The sequence below is a fragment of the Urocitellus parryii genome, chromosome 15 (genome assembly GCF_045843805.1).
Source record: "Urocitellus parryii isolate mUroPar1 chromosome 15, mUroPar1.hap1, whole genome shotgun sequence".
NCBI lineage: Eukaryota > Metazoa > Chordata > Mammalia > Rodentia > Sciuridae > Urocitellus > Urocitellus parryii.
This window is the reverse complement of record NC_135545.1, coordinates 41,665,033-41,688,061: the sequence shown is the minus strand read 5'-3', so window position 1 is coordinate 41,688,061 and position 23,029 is coordinate 41,665,033. Positions and strand designations below refer to the sequence as shown.

The 23,029-nt window shown below is 46.0% G+C and overlaps 1 protein-coding gene across 1 annotated transcript; it reads right to left on the bottom strand.

Moving 5' to 3' along the window:
• Positions 1–8,979: 8,979 nt before the first annotated feature.
• LOC113178107 (cocaine esterase-like) lies at positions 8,980–17,799 on the bottom strand. Its single transcript, XM_077793407.1, has 12 exons — positions 17,699–17,799; positions 15,236–15,440; positions 14,106–14,247; positions 13,254–13,387; positions 12,915–13,173; positions 12,387–12,485; positions 11,966–12,106; positions 11,776–11,856; positions 11,397–11,544; positions 10,876–11,013; positions 10,322–10,394; positions 8,980–9,872 (listed from the first exon to the last, which is right to left on the bottom strand). Exons 1-12 carry the CDS (start codon positions 17,772–17,774, stop codon positions 9,686–9,688), a joined length of 1,683 nt encoding a protein of 560 aa, XP_077649533.1. The 5' UTR covers positions 17,775–17,799; the 3' UTR covers positions 8,980–9,685.
• Positions 17,800–23,029: the final 5,230 nt, after the last annotated feature.

Below are 23,029 nucleotides of genomic sequence, written 5' to 3'. Positions count from 1 at the left end.
GTGGGCGGAGCCAAAGAAGTCCCCCAATGAGCAGTTCCGTAGTCTGAAGGGCAGGGAAACAGCCCAATGAACATGACCGCAGAGGAGCCAATCAGCTAGATGTTGCTGGGGCCACTGTGAGCCAATCATCAGCTGGCAGTCTGAAGGGCAGGGAAACAGCCCAATGAACATGACTGCAGAGGAGCCAATCAGCTAGATGTTGCTGGGGCCACTGTGAGCCAATCATCAGCTGGCAGCTTGAAGGGCAGGGAAACAGCCCAATGAACATCACCGCAGAGGAGCCAATCAGCTAGATGTTGCTGGGGCCACTGTGAGCCAATCATCAGCCGGCAGCTGGAAGTTTGCTGGCAGCTGGAAGTTTGCTGGGGCCCCTTTGGCTGTGGCTCTCAACATCTCCCCCTCTCTGTTTAAACAACAAGCATGTGGCTTAGGGACCGTGCCTGCCTTAGGTTGTCCAATACTACATATGGTCCTTACCCGTCTTCGGATGAGCTGACCTCAGGGCGTCAGCCTCCTGTCTTAGGTTGGTACCATTGTAATTGGATCTTACCCGTCATTGACTACGGGTCCAGTATACAGCCACACCTGTGGAGAGGTACCAGCGGGGGGGTGAGGTTCTTTGCCTCACCTCTGTTGGCCCCCAAATAGCTGAACGATCATTACAAGCAGAAGGGAGGAAGATATACCAAATCAATACTCCAACACTACCACAAGTCGCTGCACCAACAGATAGTTCACAATGCATACAAGTGAGTTTACAATGCATACAAGTGACACATAGTTTAGGCAAGTTCTGTAAGCGGTTCAGTGATGGCTATTGCAGAAACTGTAGATTAGTTTTATCTTTGTCTTCACCGGCACAGGGATGAAGATAGGAATTCTGGCAATAATGGCTAAAGAAAAAATTATATAACATTCTAGAAGGTACTAAAAGAAAACAATTTTCTTAACAATTCTTCACTGGCACTGGGATGAAGATAGAAATTCTGGCAATAATGGCTAAAGAAAACATTGTGTAACATTCCAGAAGGCACTAAAAGAAAACAATTTTCTTAACAATTTACATTATCTTCACCGGCACTGGGATGAAGATAGGAATTTTGGCAATAATGGTTAATATTAATAATTGTGTAACATTCTAGAAGGCACTAAAAGAAAACAATTTTCTTAACAATTTACATTATTTTGAAAAGAATTATTAAATATAATGAAAAGAATAGGTGAAAGTAAACAAACAGATCTGTTAACCTTCTTTTTTGTTTACATATTAAAATAATTCTTAACAGTTATTTACCCAATTTAAATTAAACCATTTAAATCACGTGAATAAAAAAAAAATTTTTGGATCCATTTTTTTTTATTTTTTATGAGCGCACAATCATATATGATATATGGACATATGTACATTCAAACATATAACACAAAACACAAGTGTGCACACATAATATAATACATACAACACATAACATAATAGTAAAGGCCTTATAACTTTTTACAGGTGAAATCTCCATTGCAATGTTTAAAAACTCAATAGTCAAAAAAGAAAACAAATAGAACTGATCAGCAAAACATTAACCTAGGTCTGTATGAGCTCAAAAAACAAAATAGAACTTCATGATATGGGAAAGGGCAATAATAAAACAGATATTGAAAAAAGCATCCTGGTTCTGTCGCAGATGTAAGGATAGCCAAATTGGAGTTTTGGATATCAGCTATTATTGATTTGAGCCAAATCATCTTCTTTTTGGTCTGTAGAATTCGCTTTAGTTAATCTCTCTGGAATCCAAATTGGCTGCTGTTCTCCCTGTGGAAACACACAAACAGACCCCCGACTCCAGACAATCACTGGGTCAGGATTTTAGTTAATCTCTCCGGAATCCAAATCGGATGCTGTTCTTCCTGTGGAAACATATAAACAGGGCCCCGACTCCAGACAATCACTGGGTCAGGACCTTGGTTAATCTCTCTGGAATCCAAATCGGCTGTTGTTCTTCCTGTGGAAACACACAAACAGACCCCCGACTCCAGACAATTACTGGGTCAGGACCTTTCCATTGTCCTGTTAGAATATCTTTCCAAAGTACCTTGGGCTTATGTACATTTTTTGGACACATATGCCTTTCTGCAGCACTAAGTCCTGATGAATCCAAATTTAAAAAGTTTAGAGTAAAAAGGGTTATTTTAAGTTTATCTTTGGGGAATATATACCCCTTCCCAATTCCATCTTTTTGCTTTAATAAGTACATTTTAATAGTTTGATGAGCTCTTTCAACTATGCCTTGTCCCTGTGGATTGTATGGGATTCCTGTTATATGAGTAATGCCAAATGATGAACAAAATTGTTTAAAAGAAGTAGACGTATAACCAGGGGCATTATCTGTTTTTAACTGTTTTGGAATGCCCACAGTGGCAAAATTTTGTAAGCAATGAGCTATAACATCTTTAGTTTTTTCTCTGGCATGAAGGGAGCCCATCAAAAATCCAGAAGAAGTATCAACTGTAACATGCAAATATTTTAATTTTCCAAATTCTGGCAAGTGTGTGACGTCCATCTGCCAAATATGGTTAGGTATCAATCCTCTAGGATTGACTCCAAGATTAACTTGTGGTAAAAAGGTCACACAATTTTGACATTGTTTTATTATTTGTCTAGCTTGCTCCTTAGTTATTTTAAAACGCTTTTGTAAAGTATTAGCATTGACATGGAACCTTTTATGAAAATTTATAGCTTCTTCTAGTATAGAGAAAATATGTACGTCATGTGTAGTTTTATCTGCTAAATCATTGCCCAAACTAAGGGCTCCAGGCAATCCTGTATGTGCCCTGATATGTCCTATAAAGAATGGATCTTTTCTGTCCCAGATTAAACTTTGTATAGTGGAAAACAAAGAAAAAACAGTAGAAGAAGGGGAAATCCTACCAGCATCTTCAAGGGATACTATAGCATTAACTATATACTGACTATCAGAAAATAAATTAAATACAGAATCTTTAAACATCACAAAAGTTTGTAATACTGCATTAAGCTCTACCTTTTGAGCTGATTGTTTGGGTACTAAAAATGTAAAAGTTCGATCAGGTGTAACTATTGCTGCTGTACCATTATTTGACCCATCAGTGAATATATTTGGAGCATTCATGATAGGTGTTTTTCTTGTCATGTTTGGAAAAATTACAGGATGCAATGACCAAAAAGACAATAAAGGATTAGATGGTAAGTGGTTATCAAATGAAACATTAGATTTGCACATGATTATTGCCCAAGTATTTAACTCATTAGCTAATTCATCAATTTGATTCATAGTATATGGAGTAATAATTTTATTAGGAGAAATTCCAAACACTGCCTTTGCTGTTTTTATTCCTTTGAGTATTAATTGTCCTACAGCCTCAGGATACCTAGTAAGAATAGTGTTAGGAGAATAAGATAAATGTATCCATAATAATGGACCTTCTTGCCAAAATACTCCTGTAGGAATATTTTTTGTTGATAGTACAATAAATAATAAGGGCAAACTTATATCAATTCTATCCAAATGCATATTTTCCATATATGTTTCAATGATTTTTAATGCCTTTCTTGCTTCAGGCGTCAACATTCGGGGTGAATTTGGATCTGATGGACCTTTTAGGATATCAAATAAAGGTCCCAATTCTCCTGTTGGAATACCTAGATAAGGCCTTATCCAATTTATGTCTCCTAATAACTTTTGAAAGTCGTTAAGTGATTTGAGTTGATCTACTCGTATTTGAATTTTTGGTGGACGGACCATGGTTGAGGATAATAGAACTCCCAAATAATTAATTGGAAAATTTAATTGTACTTTATCTATTGCTATCTCTAGATTATAATTTTTTAATAAGTTTGTAAGTGTGGCATAACATTCTAGCAATGTGTTTTTAGCTTTGTGTGCTAATAATATGTCATCCATATAGTGAAATATTTGTAGCTCAGAATTTTGATTTCTAAGTGGCTGGATTACTTTGTTAACATAAATTTGACACATAGTTGGGCTGTTAGCCATCCCTTGAGGGAGTACTTTCCATTCATATCTCTGATCAGGACCTTCATGATTTAGTGCAGGGATAGTAAATGCAAAACGTGGACTATCCTCAGGATGAATTGGAATTGAAAAAAAAACAATCTTTAATATCTATAACTAAAACATACCAAGTTTTTGGCAAAGCAGACAACTGAGGAATCCCCGATTGAGCAGGTCCCATAATGACCATTTCATTATTAATGGCTCTTAAATCTTGCAATAATCTCCATTTACCAGATTTCTTTTTGATGACAAAAATGGGAGTATTATGGGGAGATACAGAAGGTTGTATATGTCCTTCCACTAATTGTTGTTTGACCAGATCATGGGCTACTTGTATCTTTTCTTTAGTCAAGGGCCACTGAGGAACCCATACTGGTCTTTCTGATTTCCATGTAATTTTTATTGTCTCAGTGGCCCTTTGTGAAAATCCAACCCATGTCTGTCTGTTCCTTGATTTATTTGTATTGGTGCTGCTATACCTTGTTCTTGTTTTTCTAATCTTTTTCCTTTCCTAAAACCTTGTCTAGCCATAATAGTGGGTGCATTTTGATTGATATTATTTGTTAATGTTAAACCTAATTGATCTAAGACATCTCGTCCCCATAAATTTACAGGAAGATGATCCAATACATATGGCTGTATAGTTCCTTCACATCCTTCAGGATCCTTCCAATCTAATACCATTGCACTTTTATCGGGATTATTCGCCACTCCTAGGCCTCGAAGCGTTTGAGTGGCTTGTTGTAATGGCCAATGTTTTGGCCATTCTTGACGAGAGATAATGCTAAGGTCTGCACCTGTATCCATTAACCCATTAAATTCATGTCCTTGAATATTTAGTTTTAGCATGGGGCGAGAATCTAAATTTAAAGAAAGCATAGCCCAATCTACACCTGTGGAGCCTAATCCCTTGGAACCTCTTTCTACAGCATGACTGGAAAGTTTATCATGTAGGCATGGTATTATTAGTAACTGTGCTATTCTATCTCCTGGTGAAATTACTGATATACCCTTTGGAGAACTGGCTATAATTTTTATTTCACCTTCATAATCGGGATCAATTACTCCAGGACTTATCAAAAGTCCTTTTAGAGTAGAAGAGCTGCGTCCCAATAATAAGCCTACTGTTCCTTTGGGAAGAGGTCCTTTCACCCCTGTGGGAATGATTTGAACTCCCATCTCTGGAGTTAGTACTGATTTGATGGAGGCGCAGATGTCCAACCCTGCGCTCCCTCTAGTCTGTCTGACGAGGGATCTGATGCCCTGGGCACTACCCTGATAGGGTTGCTGGGGTTGCTGGGTTCCTCCAGAGCTCCGTATATTTGTGGTTTGGGGCCCCGGAGCATTGGGGCCCCCTGTCCGTTTTTTGGCAACGGAGCCCGATGCCTTTGTCCACGATATTGTGGATAAAAACCTTGTCCTTGCTCGTTTTTTTGATAATGGAGTACCCTCTATGGTGGTTTGAGAATGGCATTCATTAGCCCAATGTCTCCCCCTACGGCATCGTGGGCAAATACCCGGTATTCTATTCCTTTGATACCTAGTATTGTTAAACCCTCCTCCTATGGGGCAATTCCTTTTAAAATGTCCTGCTTGTTGACAATTGTAGCATGTTCTTGGCCCGGCATCTAAAGCCTGTTTTACTGCAGCTGCCACAATTTGCCCTTGTTCATTAATGTCTCTGGCATCTAAAGCCTGTTTTACTGCAGCTGCCACAATTTGCCCTTGTTCATTAATGTCTCTGGCATCTAAAGCCTGTTTTACTGCAGCTGCCACAATTTGCCCTTGTTCATTAATGACTCTGGCATCTAAAGCCTGTTTTACTGCAGCTGCCATGACTTGCTCTTGTTCATTAATGTCTCTACACAATTTAATATATTTGTTTAAATCTTCCTGTTTCCATGGTCTAATGATATCTCTGCACCAACGATTCGCTTGGTCATAAGCCAGTTGTTTTATTAATGGCATTGCTTGTTCTGTATTCCCAAAAACTCTGGTAGCTGTTTGAATAAGCCTATCTACAAATTCAGCATAAGGTTCATTCGCTCCTTGTATTATCTTAGATAATTGACCTTGTAAACCTCCATGTCCTTGTAAAGTCTTCCATGCCTTAACTGCATCTACAGCAATTTGTAAATATACACCAGGATCATATGCAAGATGTTGCTGCCGATCCTCATAAGGTCCCTTTCCTAACAACATATCTAGATTTCTCTGAGGATAACCAGCTGCTGCATTTCCCATAGCCGTCTCCTTGCAAAATTCCTCATTAGCAACCTTCCATAACAGGTATTGTCCTCCAGTTAGCACAGCTTTACACATATTAGCCCAATCTGCTGGCGTCATATTTAAGTTGGTAATGGATTCGATCAAGCTTACAGTGAAGGGTGCTTGAGGACCATAGGTTGTTACAGCCTCTTTTAGCTCCTTCACTGTTTTGTAAAATAAACCCTGGTGAATTCGCTGCCCTCCTACCTCAAATACAGGGCATACTTGAGATCCTGTCTCAGGATCCCAACTATCAACTGCGGGGGTTGGGAGCCTCCTAGCATATGGAGGTGGTGCTGTTGGTTGGAGACTTTCACTCTCTAATAGAAAGATGTTATTAACAGTCTCCTGTTTTAACTTTTCCCCTGATGGCTTTTGCTGCTCTAAACTTCCTTCCTCTACCTTTGTCTGAACTGAAGGCTTTGGACTAAGCAAACCAGATACGTTCGCCCACAATGTCAATGTGCCAACTGGCAGAGTCCCTGGGTTGTACTTTTCTATTCTTTTTAAATCTTCACCATGATGGTTCCATTGTGATATATCTAACAACTCCTCCTTAAAAAGCCATGGGCTATATTTTTGTATTGTATCAACGTATGCCCTGAGTATTCTTGATTTTACTGAGATGCCTCCTTCATCTAACAATTTACTTAACACTCTTTCGGTTTGTTTTTTACTAATTGCTGATCCCGTATTTCTACTATAATACAACCCAGCAAGATAACACCAAACCAAACCGAGACAGAATCCAATAAAAATGGAACAACAAAATTTCATTATAGCCTTTCTATCCTCCTGACATGTGCATCCGTCCTTTCTCCCTATCTGTTCCTCAGACGTAAATAGTTTTTCCTCAAATGTGAGCGGTTTTTCTTCCGTCTCACTCATCTCCAGGGACTGAAATGTCCATCCTTCCTTTCTCCCTATCTGTTCCTCAGACGCAAATAGTTTTTCCTCAGATGTGAGCGGTTTTTCTTCCGTCTCACTCATCTCTAGGGACAGGCAACTTAAAACAAAAATGAAGCAAAACAAAAGAGTAAACTTAGAATGGCTACCCATCCTCTCGCCCTGCCCTCAGGGGCGAGCAGTTTACTTACCCTCAGTCGCTCCCCGTGCGAGCCACCAAATGCCGCAGTCTGGCTGGGCACAATTCAGGAGCCACTTGTGAAAAGAAACAAACTTTATTTTTAAAACTACAAACGCCAAACAAAACAGCTCCTCAGGAAAAACCCTCAGAGCCCAACTGCCACCACCGGCTTCCACACGCCTCTCCCCCACACCAACCACCACCTCCCACAATCCTCCTGCTCTTGAGGCCGATTGGCTAGGTCGCGTGGGCGGAGCCAAAGAAGTCCCCCAATGAGCAGTTCTGTAGTCTGAAGGGCAGGGAAACAGCCCAATGAACATCACCGCAGAGGAGCCAATCAGCTAGATGTTGCTGGGGCCACTGTGAGCCAATCATCAGCTGGCAGTCTGAAGGGCAGGGAAACAGCCCAATGAACATGACTGCAGAGGAGCCAATCAGCTAGATGTTGCTGGGGCCACTGTGAGCCAATCATCAGCTGGCAGCTTGAAGGGCAGGGAAACAGCCCAATGAACATCACCGCAGAGGAGCCAATCAGCTAGATGTTGCTGGGGCCACTGTGAGCCAATCATCAGCCGGCAGCTGGAAGTTTGCTGGCAGCTGGAAGTTTGCTGGGGCCCCTTTGGCTGTGGCTCTCAACATCAAGAATCTCTTCTGCTATGTGTCTGGGCCTCCTGACATGTCAAGACCTCTTCCAGGACACACCCCACAGAGAAACATCTTCACAGCTGTGTTGTGATTGTGTCAGTGTGGGGCTCACAGTGACTGCAGAGCCACAGAGAATAAGAGGCAACTTCAGGAGACAGGACCCTGAGGACCCCACCTGGCTCTCCAGGATGCTCCCAGCTGGCCCAGGCTCCAGAAGCCAAAGGAAAAGGCCAGTCCTGCTTCTCATAAGGATGGGCCTGTCACATCCTTGGGACAGAAATAGATGAGTGTGCATGTAGATTGAAATGTTAATGATGGATGACACTTAATCTCCAGGTGGGCTCAGGGATATGGAACTTTGGTTTTGTTTGTAGCCTGGGTGGGTTAGATGTGGGCATTCTAAGTGTTTGGCCTGAAAGTTTGTGTGCTGCAAATTCATACTGTAAAAGCCAGTCTCCATGGGCTGGGGATAGAACTGAATTGGTAGAGTGCTTGCCTAGCCTGCACTAGTGCATTAAGTTCTAATGCACTAAGTACACTAAGTTCTAATGCACTAAGCTCATCCCCAACAGCGCACGCGCGTGCGCGCATACACACACACACACACACACACACACACACAAATGCATAACAAATAAAATCAGTCTACTACCTGAGCTTTGATTGAAAAAAAAAAAGAAGAAGAAAGCAAGCCAGTCTGAAAGTGAAAATCTTTGGGAGGGGACTGGGTTTAGGAACTATCAATAGTTTTTGATACTTAGTTCCAAGAGAACTGTTTACCCCTTCTTCCAAGTAAGGACATAATGGGAAGGTGCCATCTAGAAACCAAAGCAAGACCTCCCCACACAACAAAACTGCTAACACCTAGATTCTGGACTTGTCACCTCCTACACAGAAGACAACACATTTGCATTATTTATAAGCCATCCAGTTTATTGTGTTTATTTGTTTATATTTTGATAGTAGCTTTGTGATCAAACCCAGGACCTTGTACATGCTTGGCAAGTACTCCACCACTGAGCTACTCTCCCAGGACTTATATTTTGAGCTCAGGTATCCCCTAGTGGCCAGACTGGACAGAGTATGTAATTCTTTTCCCTCAGCCTCCTGAGTGGCTTGGATTATGGGCATGTGCCACCGTGCCTCACTATATTATTATTGGAGTTGTTGTTGCTGTCGCTGTTGTTGTTCAGGAGCCTGATGGAATAAAACACTGTGGCTTCTGGTATATAGTTTCTCTACAGAGGTCCCACTGGTATGAGAACATGGGTACTTGCTGAGAGGTAGACAAGGGGTTTGGAAAAGTACCAGCTCCGCTTCCTAAAATTTCTCCATCAGCATGGGAGGGTGTGGCAACTGGGAGGAGGGGATAGGAGGGGTTGTAGGTAAGGAGAGGGGAGGAAGGGAGGGAGGGATCAGGCACACTGGGGTGAAGAGGAAGGTGGGCATTAACTGGATTACCCATCCACAGCCTCCTTGGGAATTACTGAGTGTGTCTAACAAGAGAGGACCCATGGCGGAGTGTATGGATGAATAGCTATGTGAATGATTGGATCAACCTGTTTAATGGGTGGGATGTGTGGGCACCACAGGAAGACCCCATCACACCTAACACACCCCTTTCTTCCTGACAAGGAAGCTAGAGCTCTGTGTGCTTGTCCTTAGCTCCCTTTAGCTCCTGGATCTTCTGAGGCAGGGTCTTGGTCCAGAACTGCAGCCTGTGTGCCTTCAGGGCCTGGCCCACAGCAGGCTGGATGTCCAGCTGCAGGTACTGCTGGTCCTGGTCGAATAGTGGCCAGTGGGGCAGGCCCTCTCCATTGGGGTTCCTGTGCACATGCCCTCCCAGCAGGGAAGGGCAAGGGTCAGTCTGAGCTCTGTTGAAATCAGACCTGACCTTCCACCCCAACTATGGACAGGGCAGCCAGCCAGGCACACAGGGGATTTGGGAATGGAGAGAGGTGTCCTGATGTAGGAAAGCAATGACCTCTCACTAGTGTCATTCCACACAGGGCAGAGCAACCTGGCCTGAGTTGCGCTTCCCTGAGAAAAACTGGCTCCCATGGTAGCCCAGCACTATGGCTCACTTTCTGGACAACTGTGAGAAGAGACAGTGGCCTGCACCAAAAAAGAACCCTCTTTTAGTGTGGGTCTTCCTATTGGGTACAGGGCTAGAATATGATAAAGAACACACAATTGCTAATGGGGTCACATCTGACAAGAGGAACAGTGGAGGGCCCGTGTCCCCTGGGAGGCTGAAAGGCTCAGGTGTCCTCACCCATTTCGAGCAAAGTTGGCCCAGTACTTCATCATCCTCCTTTTCAGCAGCTCCTCCTCCTCAGTGAGCTCAACTGTGGGAGGAAGAAGCAAGGGTCCAGGTCCTGGCCAACCCCATCCAGCTGTCCACTCCTGTACCACACTCACCACCCCAGCCCCAGGCTTGTGTCCCTTCCCAATCACAACAGTCCCAGGGCCAGGCCCTCAGCTTGCCCAACCTGCCTTTACTACTCCCAGCCTTTAACCGAATCAACACTGGGCTCCTCCTTGGCCTAGAAGTTTCCTTCTTTTGGACACTGTGAAGTCATTTAAGAAATGATTTTGCTTTTACCCAACCCCCTCTTCTCCTATAATAGACACCAAGATTGGGTGCGAACAGGTGGAAGGAGCATAGATTGGAGTCAGAAAGTTCTAAACCTGGAATGACTTGTTGAGTTGTAAGATGGTAGACACTGGATCCCTTGCTCTCTCTAAGCCCCAGTTTCTCATTTTACAATGAGAACAGTTGTCATCCTGTAGTCATGAGAATGCTCCTGTGGAACAAGGAGTGCTCACCACTCATGCCATTGATGAAGGATCCAAAGACAAAGAGGATCTCATCACCATGGTCAGCCTTCACATGTGGTGGCTTCATGTCCGTGAATATGCTGGGCCGATGCTGGAACTCATAGAAGTAGACAGGAGCATGGGAACCTGGAGGGTGGACAGGATGTGTCATTCTTGGTGACAAAATTGCTAGGTCCAAAGCTGGCTTGAATCTTCACAGTGGCTTGGAAGCTCAGAATGGATCAGGGGCAGTTGGAAGGCTATTTGTTAAATCATATCTTGGACTTCCTGGCTGTGTGGTTACAGGCAAGTCCTTGAGTGCCACTACCTTAGTCCCCTACTCTGTTAAATGAGTGTGATGTCTATCTCTTACTCTAGCCATAAGGATTTACTGAGATGAGAGCCTTCAGGTACCTGAGAACAGGGTCTGGATAAAGACATGTGTCAGGACCTGACACCAGACCTCACCTGGGACCCACAGCTCTGAGCTGTCTCCTAGGAAGCCAGGATTCAGGTTCAGACACACTCACTCTGATCATGTGCTACTTGGAGTGCAGGCATCACAAACATGAAGTCTGCCATCATCTCATGGAACTGGAGTCGCAGGGTGTGGGGGTCCTCGTTGTCTCCCATGTACTCCTCCATCAATAGTTCAGCACATTCGGCAGGCAACTTCATCTAGTCCAGGGGATCAGGGAGAGTCAGGTTAGGTAGTCTCTGGGGCAGGGAGACAGGCTTTGAGGGTAGGGATTGGGGTTTGCAATTTGTCAGGGAATAGGACATTGGTGTCAAGCTGTGCGGTGGCCCCACCCACAAATGCACATATCTCAATCTTTGTTCCTGGGCATTACTGAAGAGGAAGAGTGTCTGGCTGACCTCTTGCCTGGCACAGGACCCCAGGAGTCTCACCGTCTGTACTGATATTCTCTGCAGAACAGCTCGCATGGTCTCTCTGTCTACATCTTTCTGGATTTCAGGGGGGCCCAAGATCTGTGTAGTGAAGGGATAGTCTAGAGTTGAGGGTGGGATGTCCAGGAGGTAAGAAGTCTAAACCTGCTCCCACCTGACACTATCATGGGGATTTGGAGAGGGTTCTCACCATGGGAATGCCCCAGCCATACTCATCATTGGTGACACCAATGATGCTCGGAATCAGCTGAAAATCAGCAGAGGCCAGAAGCTCCTTTGGGTGCCTGGTTAGGAAGGCCCCATCCACCACAGCAGGAATGATACTGAAAACCTAAGGGGACATCCAAAGTCCATGATTATGGGAAGCAAAGTCTCTTTTCTAATGACACCTGAGTTACCTCTAAAGCATCCTAATTCATCTTATGATTCTCAGACCAACATTCAGAGATTCTACACCTGGTTAAGCATATTTTTGTCTCAATTCCCACCCAGAAATATGAGGATACAGAAGACCAAGCCTTGGAAATGACATCATTGTTCCACAGTAGAAATCACTGTATTTTCCTTACACCATGACCCACGTCTCCTCACTAACGTCCATTCAGCCCTACCTTGGTAATAGCCAGCATTTCCTGTTCACTCTTGCCCCGCAGGCAGCTCACCAGGGCCTCTGACTCTACTTGCCCACAGGCAGACAGGTTGGCCACCATCTGTAAAGGCACCAAAAAGAGGCTGAATCATCCGACAGACAGGGAGAGGGTTGCTGCCTAAGGTCTCAGCTGTGTGCAGGTTACCCATAATTCTCAAAGGGAGCCATGTGTGTATTGCAGCAAGTATGAAATCCTTCCACCTTCCCTGAAGCTCAGGTGTCAGCCAGAGGAGCCATCACACCTGCTTACATGGGTCTTCTGAGGATGAGGACCCCTGGGTGCAGTTTTGCAGAACACAGAGCAAAATCAAACTCTTGAGTCAGAGGTGTGTGGATTCTGACCTTTGAGCTCCTCAGAATCCCTGTTGTGGTGGCCAGATCTGGAGACACCTGCATGGTCTTTGTTCCCATGGAACAGATAGAGTGGCAGAGGCTCTGAAGTTGAAGGGTGAGACAGCAGATATGGCCTCGGGCAGTAAAGGATACTCACTGTGGAGACATCTTTAGATGAGCTGGTGATAAGGTCAGGCAGCAGGGCCACCCCACTCTCCATGATGGCACCATGGAAGAGTCCTTGGGACATTGGAGACAACACATGTGAGGACACACTAGTGCCACCAGCAGACTCCCCAAAAATGGTGACCCGATCAGGGTTGCCTCCAAAGTGGGCAATATTCTGCTGGACCCAGCGTAGGGCGGCCACTTGGTCCAGGTAGCCCCAGTTACCAGGGGCATGCTGGTCTCCAGTGCTGAGAAATGCAAGGATGATGATCAATGGATGGTCCTCTATCTACTCAGTCCCCATTGACCATCCCTGTCCCAGGCTCACCTGAAGAAGCCCAGAACTCCCAGGCGGTACTGGATAGTGACCACCAGTACATTTTCAGTGGCTGCCAGAATAGAACCATCATACATGGAAGCTGAGCCCATCACCAAGGCACCACCATGGATCCAGACCATCACCTGGGAAATCAGGAGATATACCATGTGGTAGCCACTGTGCCCAATTCCATCCTGGCTGAACCCCTAGTCTGTACACCACTTTGGTTGTGTAGCTACCCACACAGAGCTCTAGTAGTACTTCATGACCTGGGGCACTGGTGACTGAGTAAGTTCAGCTTGAATGATCAGGCCTCCCATACTTTGGATTCTATCCATAAATCAGAACCTGGAACGATTCCCCTCAGAACTATTCTGAAGGGAAGGAAAGTGATGTTTCTGTGATTACCCCACTTGAACATTAATTTAAAGTGTCAACCAATTTCTGGTCCCCAAATTAATCCACGCTCATTGAATGTAGTGATCTCAAAGTGCAGCTTTGGGCACCTGCATGGATCTGCTGGGTACAAGCTAGTAAGTTGATCAGTGGGACAGAACATTTGGCCTTGAGAGCATCCAGGGCTCTCTGACTCCATTCCTAGGTTAGCTACCTGCCTGCTTAAGAGACCTTCTTGGACATGATAATGAGAAACTTTTCATGGTAGTTCACACCACAGTAGTGGCCAGCTGAACCTGTGTCTTCCAGTGTCATCGGTATTCTTATGTAATACTTGGGGTCAATCCCAGGCCTTCACAGCATTGTGCTGGCTCTCTACCTTGAACCATGTCCCAAGCCTGCTTCTAAACATCTTCCAAAGGAAATGTTCTCTCACCCTTCAACTGACCATGACTTAACACTCACAGGCAGGTTAGAGCCCTCACGGGCATGTGCAGGCACATAGATGCTGAGGTACAGGCAGTCCTCTGACAAGGGGCTGGGAGGCCAGTTTATACCTTGTAGATTCAGATCCTCTGTATTCATTATATCTGCATTTTGCAGACACCTGGTGACAATGGAATACATTTACTCCAGGGGCTGAGCAGTGGTCAATTCAGACCTCAGGTCCTGACTGGATCCCAGACAACCTCACTCCCTGCCTTAACTGATGCCTTGCCTCACATGATCCTTCTTTCCAGTCATTTCCCACTGAGTTCCAGGCCATGGGCTCAGGGGAAACTGGAACGGTGCCCAGACCTCCAGGAAGGCCTCAAGGTTGTTGAGAACTTGTGTCCCACTCCCCCTGAGACTGGGCAATCCTGACTCTAGGGCCCTGTGTGGGAAACACTGGCTGCCTTGTTGACATTCACCACTTATCCCTGTCCCCATTCAGGCCTGTAACAGCATAGGTGTCCCCACACAGCTGGTGACTGAGTGGATAGAGGTTAGTTCTCACAGAAGGGTAATGGGGCATCCCACAGCCCAACTCAAGACTCTCAGAAAACCTCACCCCTCCACTGAGTCTCCAGCTGTAAGCACATGCCCCTTTCCCTTGGCCCTGTGGGTGGGGTCCCCAGGGAGCCACCACTGTTGCCCTCCTCAGGGATCTGCAGCATCGACTGCTGGAGTCAAGGTCTTTTATAGGTTCAGAGAGCCAAGCCGACCCTCTCCCAGACACATCTCCCCTGGTGGGAGAGAACACCTGAAGTAAGTCAAATCCAGGGACATGTGTTCTGCCCTTGGGTTCAGCACCTTGAGTTAATGCCTGTTTGGTTCCACGCCCTGAGCAGGGGCTTGGCAAAGTTACTCCTGCTTTGGAAAAATGAGTGTGGTAATTGCCCCAATGCAGAGGGATATATTTTTATGTATCTGTTTATTTAGGGCCTGGGTTTCAAAGCCGGTGCATTAGGTTGCAAAAAATACAGTAGGACTGGTCAATAACCATAGTCCTTGCAGTGCAGTGTTGATGAAGGAGCCAATGCAACCTGGCCCAGAGATTGGCGTGCCCACCCCCACCCCAGCCCTGAGGTTTCCCAGACTCCAGGAGAACTTACATGGCCGGGTGGGAGGTCCCATCCCTCACACCACTCCAAGGTTCAGGGGGCTCAGGAGCTGCAAAGCGCAGTGGTCCTACAGGTGGCTTGGCAAAAGGAATTCCCAGGAAGGTGTGGACCCCCGCATCGGTGCCCTTCACATGGATGAGGCTGCCCCGCACCTGCCCAGTGTGGGTGGTTCGAATAGGGCTGACTGAGTCCTGGCCTGTGGGTAGAGAGATGCATGTCAGGCTCATGTCTGCCCACTCAGCTGCTGATCTGCAGCACTGGGCCTGGTTGGCCCTCCTCAGCTCAGCCTTGTGGAGGGAGCCTGATCTGTCAACATTCACTTCAGAATCTTTCTGCCCATCCCTGTCCCTATCCCCACCACCACTATCACTCGACCGGGTCACAGCCTATCCTTCCTAGTTCACCAGGCCCTTGTGACTTGCCACCATCCTTCAGACCTAGCAACTTCTAGCAGAATGTCTTTTAGGTTGATGAGTAAAGAGTGTCCATTGCACTAACTTATCCAGGTCATGTCACGCACTAGGAGGACTGTGGGAATGGAACTAAAGTTTCCCATCCTCAAGGATCTCATGCTTGAGAAGACAAGAAATGACATAAAGAAGCATCATTCATGTTGTGAGAACCGGATGTTAGGAGGGGAGCTATGAGTTCAGACCATTCAAATCTTGTCCTGCCTAGGCTTGGGGATCAAGGCAAGGAGCCAATGGAAAGTCAAGCTAGATATATGTGGCTTGTCCAAGTCATGATATTTATTAAAAGTTGATGTTGGGTATATTGGGTTTAACTCTTCTCTCTACCCCAGAATGGGCCCACTCTTGGGTGCTGTGCAGCCCCCAGGCTGTCCCAGTCATCTCTGTGCTTCAGGGTGCAGAGAGTTGTCAGTTAGGTTCACAGTCCTCCTGCTATTGTTGTCATCTACACAGCTCCCACATCACTGGAGCCTTCCCTCCCCCAGGCTCAAGTTCTCACTCTAGAGTTTGCCAGATCTGAGCTGGTTTCCATAAGAAAAAGTTAAAACCTCCAAACCTCCTCCTCTCTCCCACAAGATCTGATATTTGATGCTACCTGGTACAGGTCAGGCCAGGGCAGCATGTACTCACAGAACCAGAGAAGGAATTTGGCCAGCATCCCTCCAAGTCCAAAGACACTCCTGTCCCTACCAACATGCTGTCTCCACATAGTGCCTTGCCAGATGGGATCTTGGTCCATGTAATTCACATGGCCACTGCCACTAATGCCTGATATTTGTCACTATAAAGGACAAAGCCTGCTAAATATTCCTTCTTGGACTCTGTTGACATTATGGAACTGCTCCCTTTAGGAGAAACCCTGCATGAAACAGCAGGAGGAATCTCTACCATGTATGTAGTGGTGTGAAGTGTCCTCATGTCCAGATGTGGAAAAGGTCACACCAGAAATGATGGGTTTGTGACCATTTAGTTGAGAGACAAAGATGAGTAGTGTGTAAGACCTGGACCCTATTCAAGACCTAGATGGGCCTGTGGAGGAGCCAGGACTCTGTGGGCAGAAGACTGTGGGACTCAATTCTATACCCTCTCCTGACTCACTATTTTTTTTTGGGGGGGGGGATGTGAGTTCAAGAAAAAACACTGTTGAAAATAGAATTTTTCAGTGAAGATAGAGAAATCTTCCTGCTGAAATAATTCTGGTTCTCCAAGACCCCGGGTAAGGGAGGAAGCCTATCAGTGGTGGTCTAAGGGGGACAGGTAACATGGATTCCTCTGTGCAGATTAGAGTGGGAAAATTGGGTCTATGTCCAACAACCACACTCGGAGCCTTTTCCCTGGGAGGGATCGGGGCTGCTGACACTCCCTGGGCATGGGACTCTCCTGCCAACACTTTATGATAGGGACCTAGAGAATTCTAGAAGGTACAGAGCACTTCACTTTTGTTCTAGAACATAATCCAAGCCATGCCAGCTTGAGTTCACGAGTAAAGGGAACTTACCAGTCATTCTGATCAGCTTTGAGAAGTGGTACCACGGGCTACTCTAACCCCCAGCACCATTTACCTTACCTGTGGATCCTACAAAAGCTGCCAGCACTTCTCTGGCCAAGGAGTCAAAACACTCAGAGCCAAATGTAACCAGCAAGCTCTTATATTGCTGTTGTTATTATCCAAGGGTGAGTAGTAGCTACAGCCACAGCCACACACAGGAGAGGAAGGACCCCTATCCCTGTCCCTTTGCCAGGAGGCTTCTCACTTGCCCATACTGTGCTCCTCAGAATCCCCTCACACTAGCTCACTCCTCCATGGGGGTGTCCTCAGGCAGCTCTGACCCTCTCTGGCTCACCCTCCTGCCCCTCATCCCCTTCATCTGTCTCCTCTACCAACTCCCCCGCCCTGGTGCCTTCCCTCCAGGCTCAGGCTCTGTCTCTGTGCACTTTGGCAGCTGCAACCTGGTCTCTACCACCCTCCCCATGGCAGCCTCACCCTGGCCCTGGATGAGGAGCATCAGGAGCCCATAGGCCACGAGGATGAGCCAGGCAGGAAGACGATGCAGGCACATGGTCGGCTCCCAGGGCTGCTTCTGTATTCCCTAGGCTTCACCTGAAAATGCAGAGCAGCATTCTGCCAGGTGGAATTTGAACCTGACAGTGAGGAGGCGGGGAAATGGGTGGTGCCCTGCAAGGGGTGTGCTGCAGGAGAGTCACTCTGAATTCTCAGAGGTCATGGAGCCAGTGTGCTGTTGGCAGGGCCCTACCTTTCTTCTTCCCTTGGCTACCACCCAAGGTGCCACACAGCCTCTGCAGCCCCTCTGAGATCCCAGGACCCCTCTCCTCACACCTGGAGTCACTAATTCCCTGTCCTTGCAGTCACAGGCCCATGAGGGTGTCGGGAAGGAGAGGAGGGAGCAGAGAGCTGGATGTAACTGGAGGAACCTGGGGGGCTTCTCTGGTGGGAGGGCAGAATGAAGATTTCCAGAGATGGAGAAATACAGATGACCTTGGTGGAGTGAGGGGAACTGCTTGCACAGTGGCAGGGAGGTGTGACTGTGACCTTCATAGCTGACTGGGTGCCCTTCAATAGTTCCTAATCTCTTATAGACCATGTTCTGAGATCCTCTGAGGGCCTCTCCCTTCTCAGTCTGACCCTTCTTTGTGAAGGCATTTCTGTAGATACCCCATCAACACAAAACCAAGGTCCAGTTTACAGTCACTTATCCACTGGAAAGATGTGAAATGAGTGCCTGCGGGTCCAGGGAACTTCCAGGGATTAGGTGCCTCTGGGAGATTCTGAATCATCCTGAGCCCTGCAGGGGTGAATGGAAGCCAGTGTGGGTTAGGAGAACCTGCTCAACCTGACTTCCCTGATGAAGGGGTGTGGGGCTCAACTTCAGACAGCCTAGAGGTTCCCCTGCAAACCATCCTTGGCTAGCCTACCCCACCCCCCAAAGGCTCTCACTGCCCAGTGTTGTGTCCTTATCAGCCCCTTTGGGGAGCAATCGGCTTTATCCAGATGAGTAGCCATCATGCTGAGAGCACTGCTTCTCCTTGACCTACACCCAATCAGCAAGGCTGCTATGGATTCAGTTCCCCTTCCAGTGCACTCTGCTCCAAGCCATTGCCCCAGCTCCAGCCTGGGCAGATGCTTTCTCGGCCCTGAGTCTCCTGATCTAATTCATAGATGAGCTTGGGCCTCCTCCCAGCTCAGTCCTATTATAAGCTCCTTTGTGTCGACTGGACAACAAGTGCTTCTTCCTAATCTGGAGTCTGCTAGGGTGAAGGTCCTCGTGGGCTCTGCCATTTATGGCACCATCTTACACAGGCCTTGGCTTTGACAATGACCAAGAAAATAGTAATAATGTGAAATGATGAAGAGTCTCAGCAGCCTATCTGTGTATGTATTTGTATATATTATACCTTATACATATATAGAGATGAGAGAGAGAGAGAGAGAGAGAGAGAGAGAGAGAGAGAGAGAAGAGAGAGAGAGAGACAGAGAGACAGAGAGACAGAAAGACAGAGAGACAGAGAGAATGGAAGATGGAAGCAGAGTCTAAAAGTCAAAACAAATATATGCAATGAGATCCCCCAACACATCCTTTAAATATAATTTAATCTAAGACCCATCAGACCAAGTGTTGAAGAGGATATGGAGAAACTGGTACCCTCATAAATGGCTGGTAGGGATGAAGAGTGACAGAGTCATTTTGGAGAAGAGTTTGGTATTTCCCTTAAAGTTTCCACACACACTTGCCATGTGACCCAGCAATTCTACTCTCAGGTTTTTCCTCAGCAGAAATGACAGCATGGGTCCATATAAATAATTTATGACAATGTTCCTAAGAGCTTCATTAAAATTGGTCAAAAAATGGAAGACACTCAGATGTATATCAACTGGTCAGTGGATAAAGTGTGGTGTGTGCCTACAAGGAATGCCACTCCCCAGTAAAAGGAATCTGAGATCTGCTTGCATCTCAAAAATAGTATGAGAAGTGACAGAGCCATTCCTAAAAGTGTCCATTTGCATCATATTTGGGGCAAGACCAACTAGAGGAACAAGCAATTAGGTGATTGCCTTAGAGCAGGATTCAGGGCAAGGAAGGACTACAAAGGGGCATGAGGAAGCTTAGGAAGTGAAAGAAACTGGTAAAACTTGTGGTGGTGGTGTTTGCTTATCTTACATATTACCTCAGAGTGAGTAAATTGTATACTCATGAGATTAGTTTAATTGTATATAAGTTATTCCACACTGGGCTGTGAATGGATGTAGCTCAGTGGTATAGTGCTTGCCTAGCAGGCCAAGGAGGTAGGTGTGGTCCCTAGCACTGTACACACACACACACACACACACACACACACACACACATATTCTACACTAAAGCAATTTAAAAAGCTATTAAAAATCTGCAAAATATCATGGAAACCCTTTGTATAATACAGTGTGCTTCTGCAGAAATGAAACAGAGAGGCATGTTCACAAGAACTCAGTAAATGCTATAAGGTTGCACCCATCAGTCTTCACCAAAAGGAAAGTCTTTCCTGTGCTGGGTCCAGCAGGCTTAATGTTAACCTTGTCTGTGCCCTGGTGGCCCAGGTGACAAAATGGAATTTTCATCTTTTGCCTGAAATTCATGAAGGTCTTTGGGCTTAAATGTAGTGAATGAAAACAAGGGGTATCTCCCTCTGGGAAAACTGGTGCCCTAGGAGGGCATGTCAGTCAGAGGTTGGAGAGTGGGAGGCTCCCAAGTTCTTTGTGATGAGAAATCCAGCCTCTTAATATCTGAGAGAAAAATATTTGAGGGAACTAAGAGGCACATTGAGTATTATTTGCTACCTTTGTACAATGAGAAAAGATGAGAGGGTGTTTATAGGAGGAGTCAGAAGAGTTTAGAGACAGCAAAGAAGGGAGAAGGAAAATCAATGATGTGGTTGCCATAGTGAGTGGGGGATGGTCAGAAGGCTGCAGGGGGAATTCTGCAAGGCAGAAGGACACCTTACTGGATAGAGAGGTTCTCAGGGAACCAGGGACAAGAATCTCTTCTCTGGACCTCCTCCAAGGCCTCTTCCGGGACACACCTCAGAGTGAAGCATCTTCTCAGATGTGTTATAATCATGTCAGTGTGGGGCTCAAATGTCTGTAGGTTTACAGAGAATAAGAGTCAACTTAAGGAGACAGGACCCTGAGGACCCCACCTGGCTCTCCTGGACATGCTCAGCTGATCCAGGCTTTAGAATCAATGGAGAAACCCAGTCCTGCTCCTCACAAGTGTAGGGATGGAAATAAATTGGTGAGTGGGTTGTTTTAAATAAGCAGAGACATTTTCTAGTAGTGCGCAGTCTTGATTGCTGAGATCTTAGGTGGTAGGTGCTAGGGTCTGAGAACTAGTGTGCACCCAATTCACACATTGAAACCTAATCTCCAATGGGATGATATTAAGGGTTAGGGTCCTAGCTGGGCATGGTGGTGCATTCCTGTAATCCCTGTGGCTCTGGAGGCTGAGACAGGAGGGTGAGAATGGGGAATTCAAAGCCATCCTCAGCAATTTGGAGGTGCTAAGCTACTCAGGGAGACTCTGTCTCTAAAATACATACATACATACATACAAAATAAGACTGGTGATGTGGCTCAGTGGTTGAGTGCTGCTGAGTGCAATCCCAGGAACCAAAAGAAAAAAGAGTTATGGTCCTTAGGGCATGAATAAGATATGACCAGGTTATCTTGATGAGTTCTTCTTCCTCAAATGTTCAAGTCTGAACATTAGAGAAGTGCCAAGGGAAGAATATAAAGGACGATTTTTAATAAAGACTTTTCCTGGGAGAAGGAATGGGGCCATAAGTGGTGGTTCCTGGTATCCCAGGAAGTGAGAGCATCCTGCAACTTTTAGACATTTCAGACTTTCTTTGTTTTCCTGCTCTCTTCCCCCTTATCTCTTCCTTCCTGAGTAGGCCCAGGAGATGCTGGTGGAATGGCCAAAAGGTGAGAAGCAGGTGGGCTAGAAGGGCCAAGGTGGAGTGTTGGGGCTGGAAGGGAGCTGCAGCCAGGGGATCTTAATTAGCAGCTCCCTGTCTGTTCAGGGGGTGCTTCATGAACCCCCTTCTAGGAGGGGCAGTAGAGGCAGGGAATCCTGGTAGTCAAAGTGCTCAGGAGGCATTACCATTCCAGTCTCTCAGGAGTGATCTCCAACTTCCTGGACTCCAACTGGCCTCCATTTTCTCCATCGACCTTATTACCTATCTACATTGACTACATGTCTTTAATTCTGGCTTCAATATGGTCATGGGAGGCATTATTTGTCCCTTATACCATGTAATGACTCAGTGAGAAGGTGCCGTCCATGAGTGAAAAAGCCAAAAGCAAGCTCTCCACAGACTCCCAATCTGGTGAAAACTTCCTTCCTTCCTTCCTTCCTTCCTTCCTTCCTTCCTTCCTTCCTTCCTTCCTTCCTTCCTTCCTTCCTTTCTTTCTTTCTTTCCTTCTTTCTTTCTTTCTTTTTTTAAAATTTTTCCGGACTGAGATTTGAACCCAGGAGAACTTTACTAGTGAACTACATCTCTACTTCTATTCATTTTTAATTTTGAGACAGTATTGGCATGAGATCATTACTGGCATCAGATCTGCCATTTTAGGTCAGGAGCCATTTTATTCAGGGCCTCCCAGGCTTTGATTTAGGAGCCATTTTATCTAGGGACTCCAGGCTTCCATTCCGAATGTGCCTGCTAGAAGGTTCACCCCACCCCAGCCCAGGACACAACCCCTAAGGCAGGACAGCCTTGTCAGTTTGCTCCATGCTACTGACAACAAATCTCTTGTGAGGGATTCAGGACCCTCCCCAAACCCCAGACCTGACCCCCTTGATGGACCCCCTTCCTACTGTTCTCCACCTTCTGCTCTGACCCCTCTGGGACCTCCCTCACCTACTTTCTTTCCACCTGCTACTCCTTCTTGCTTGGCGCCCTGTACCCAGCCTGCACCTTTGCTTCCCTTTTGAGAAGTAGCAGGGTCAGAGGGAGTTGTCCAGGTACATGTCCCTTTCTCCCTTAGTGACCTCTCCCCAATGGAAAGGAGGCTAGGGTCCTTTACCTCCAATCCCTCAGGGTACAGTAAGGAATTGCAATACCTAACCCAATCATAGGATCCAACTTTCCATGATCCTATCCAACTGTCTCCTACCTGTCTTTTACCTGAACTCATACTATAATGAACCCAAAAGTAAATTATATGGTACCTTAATAATCACCAGGCAGTCATGTTTTCTAGGACCCTTTGGTTTTCTTTTTTTTTTCCTTAAGTTCCATATTTTGGGAGCTCATGATTTTG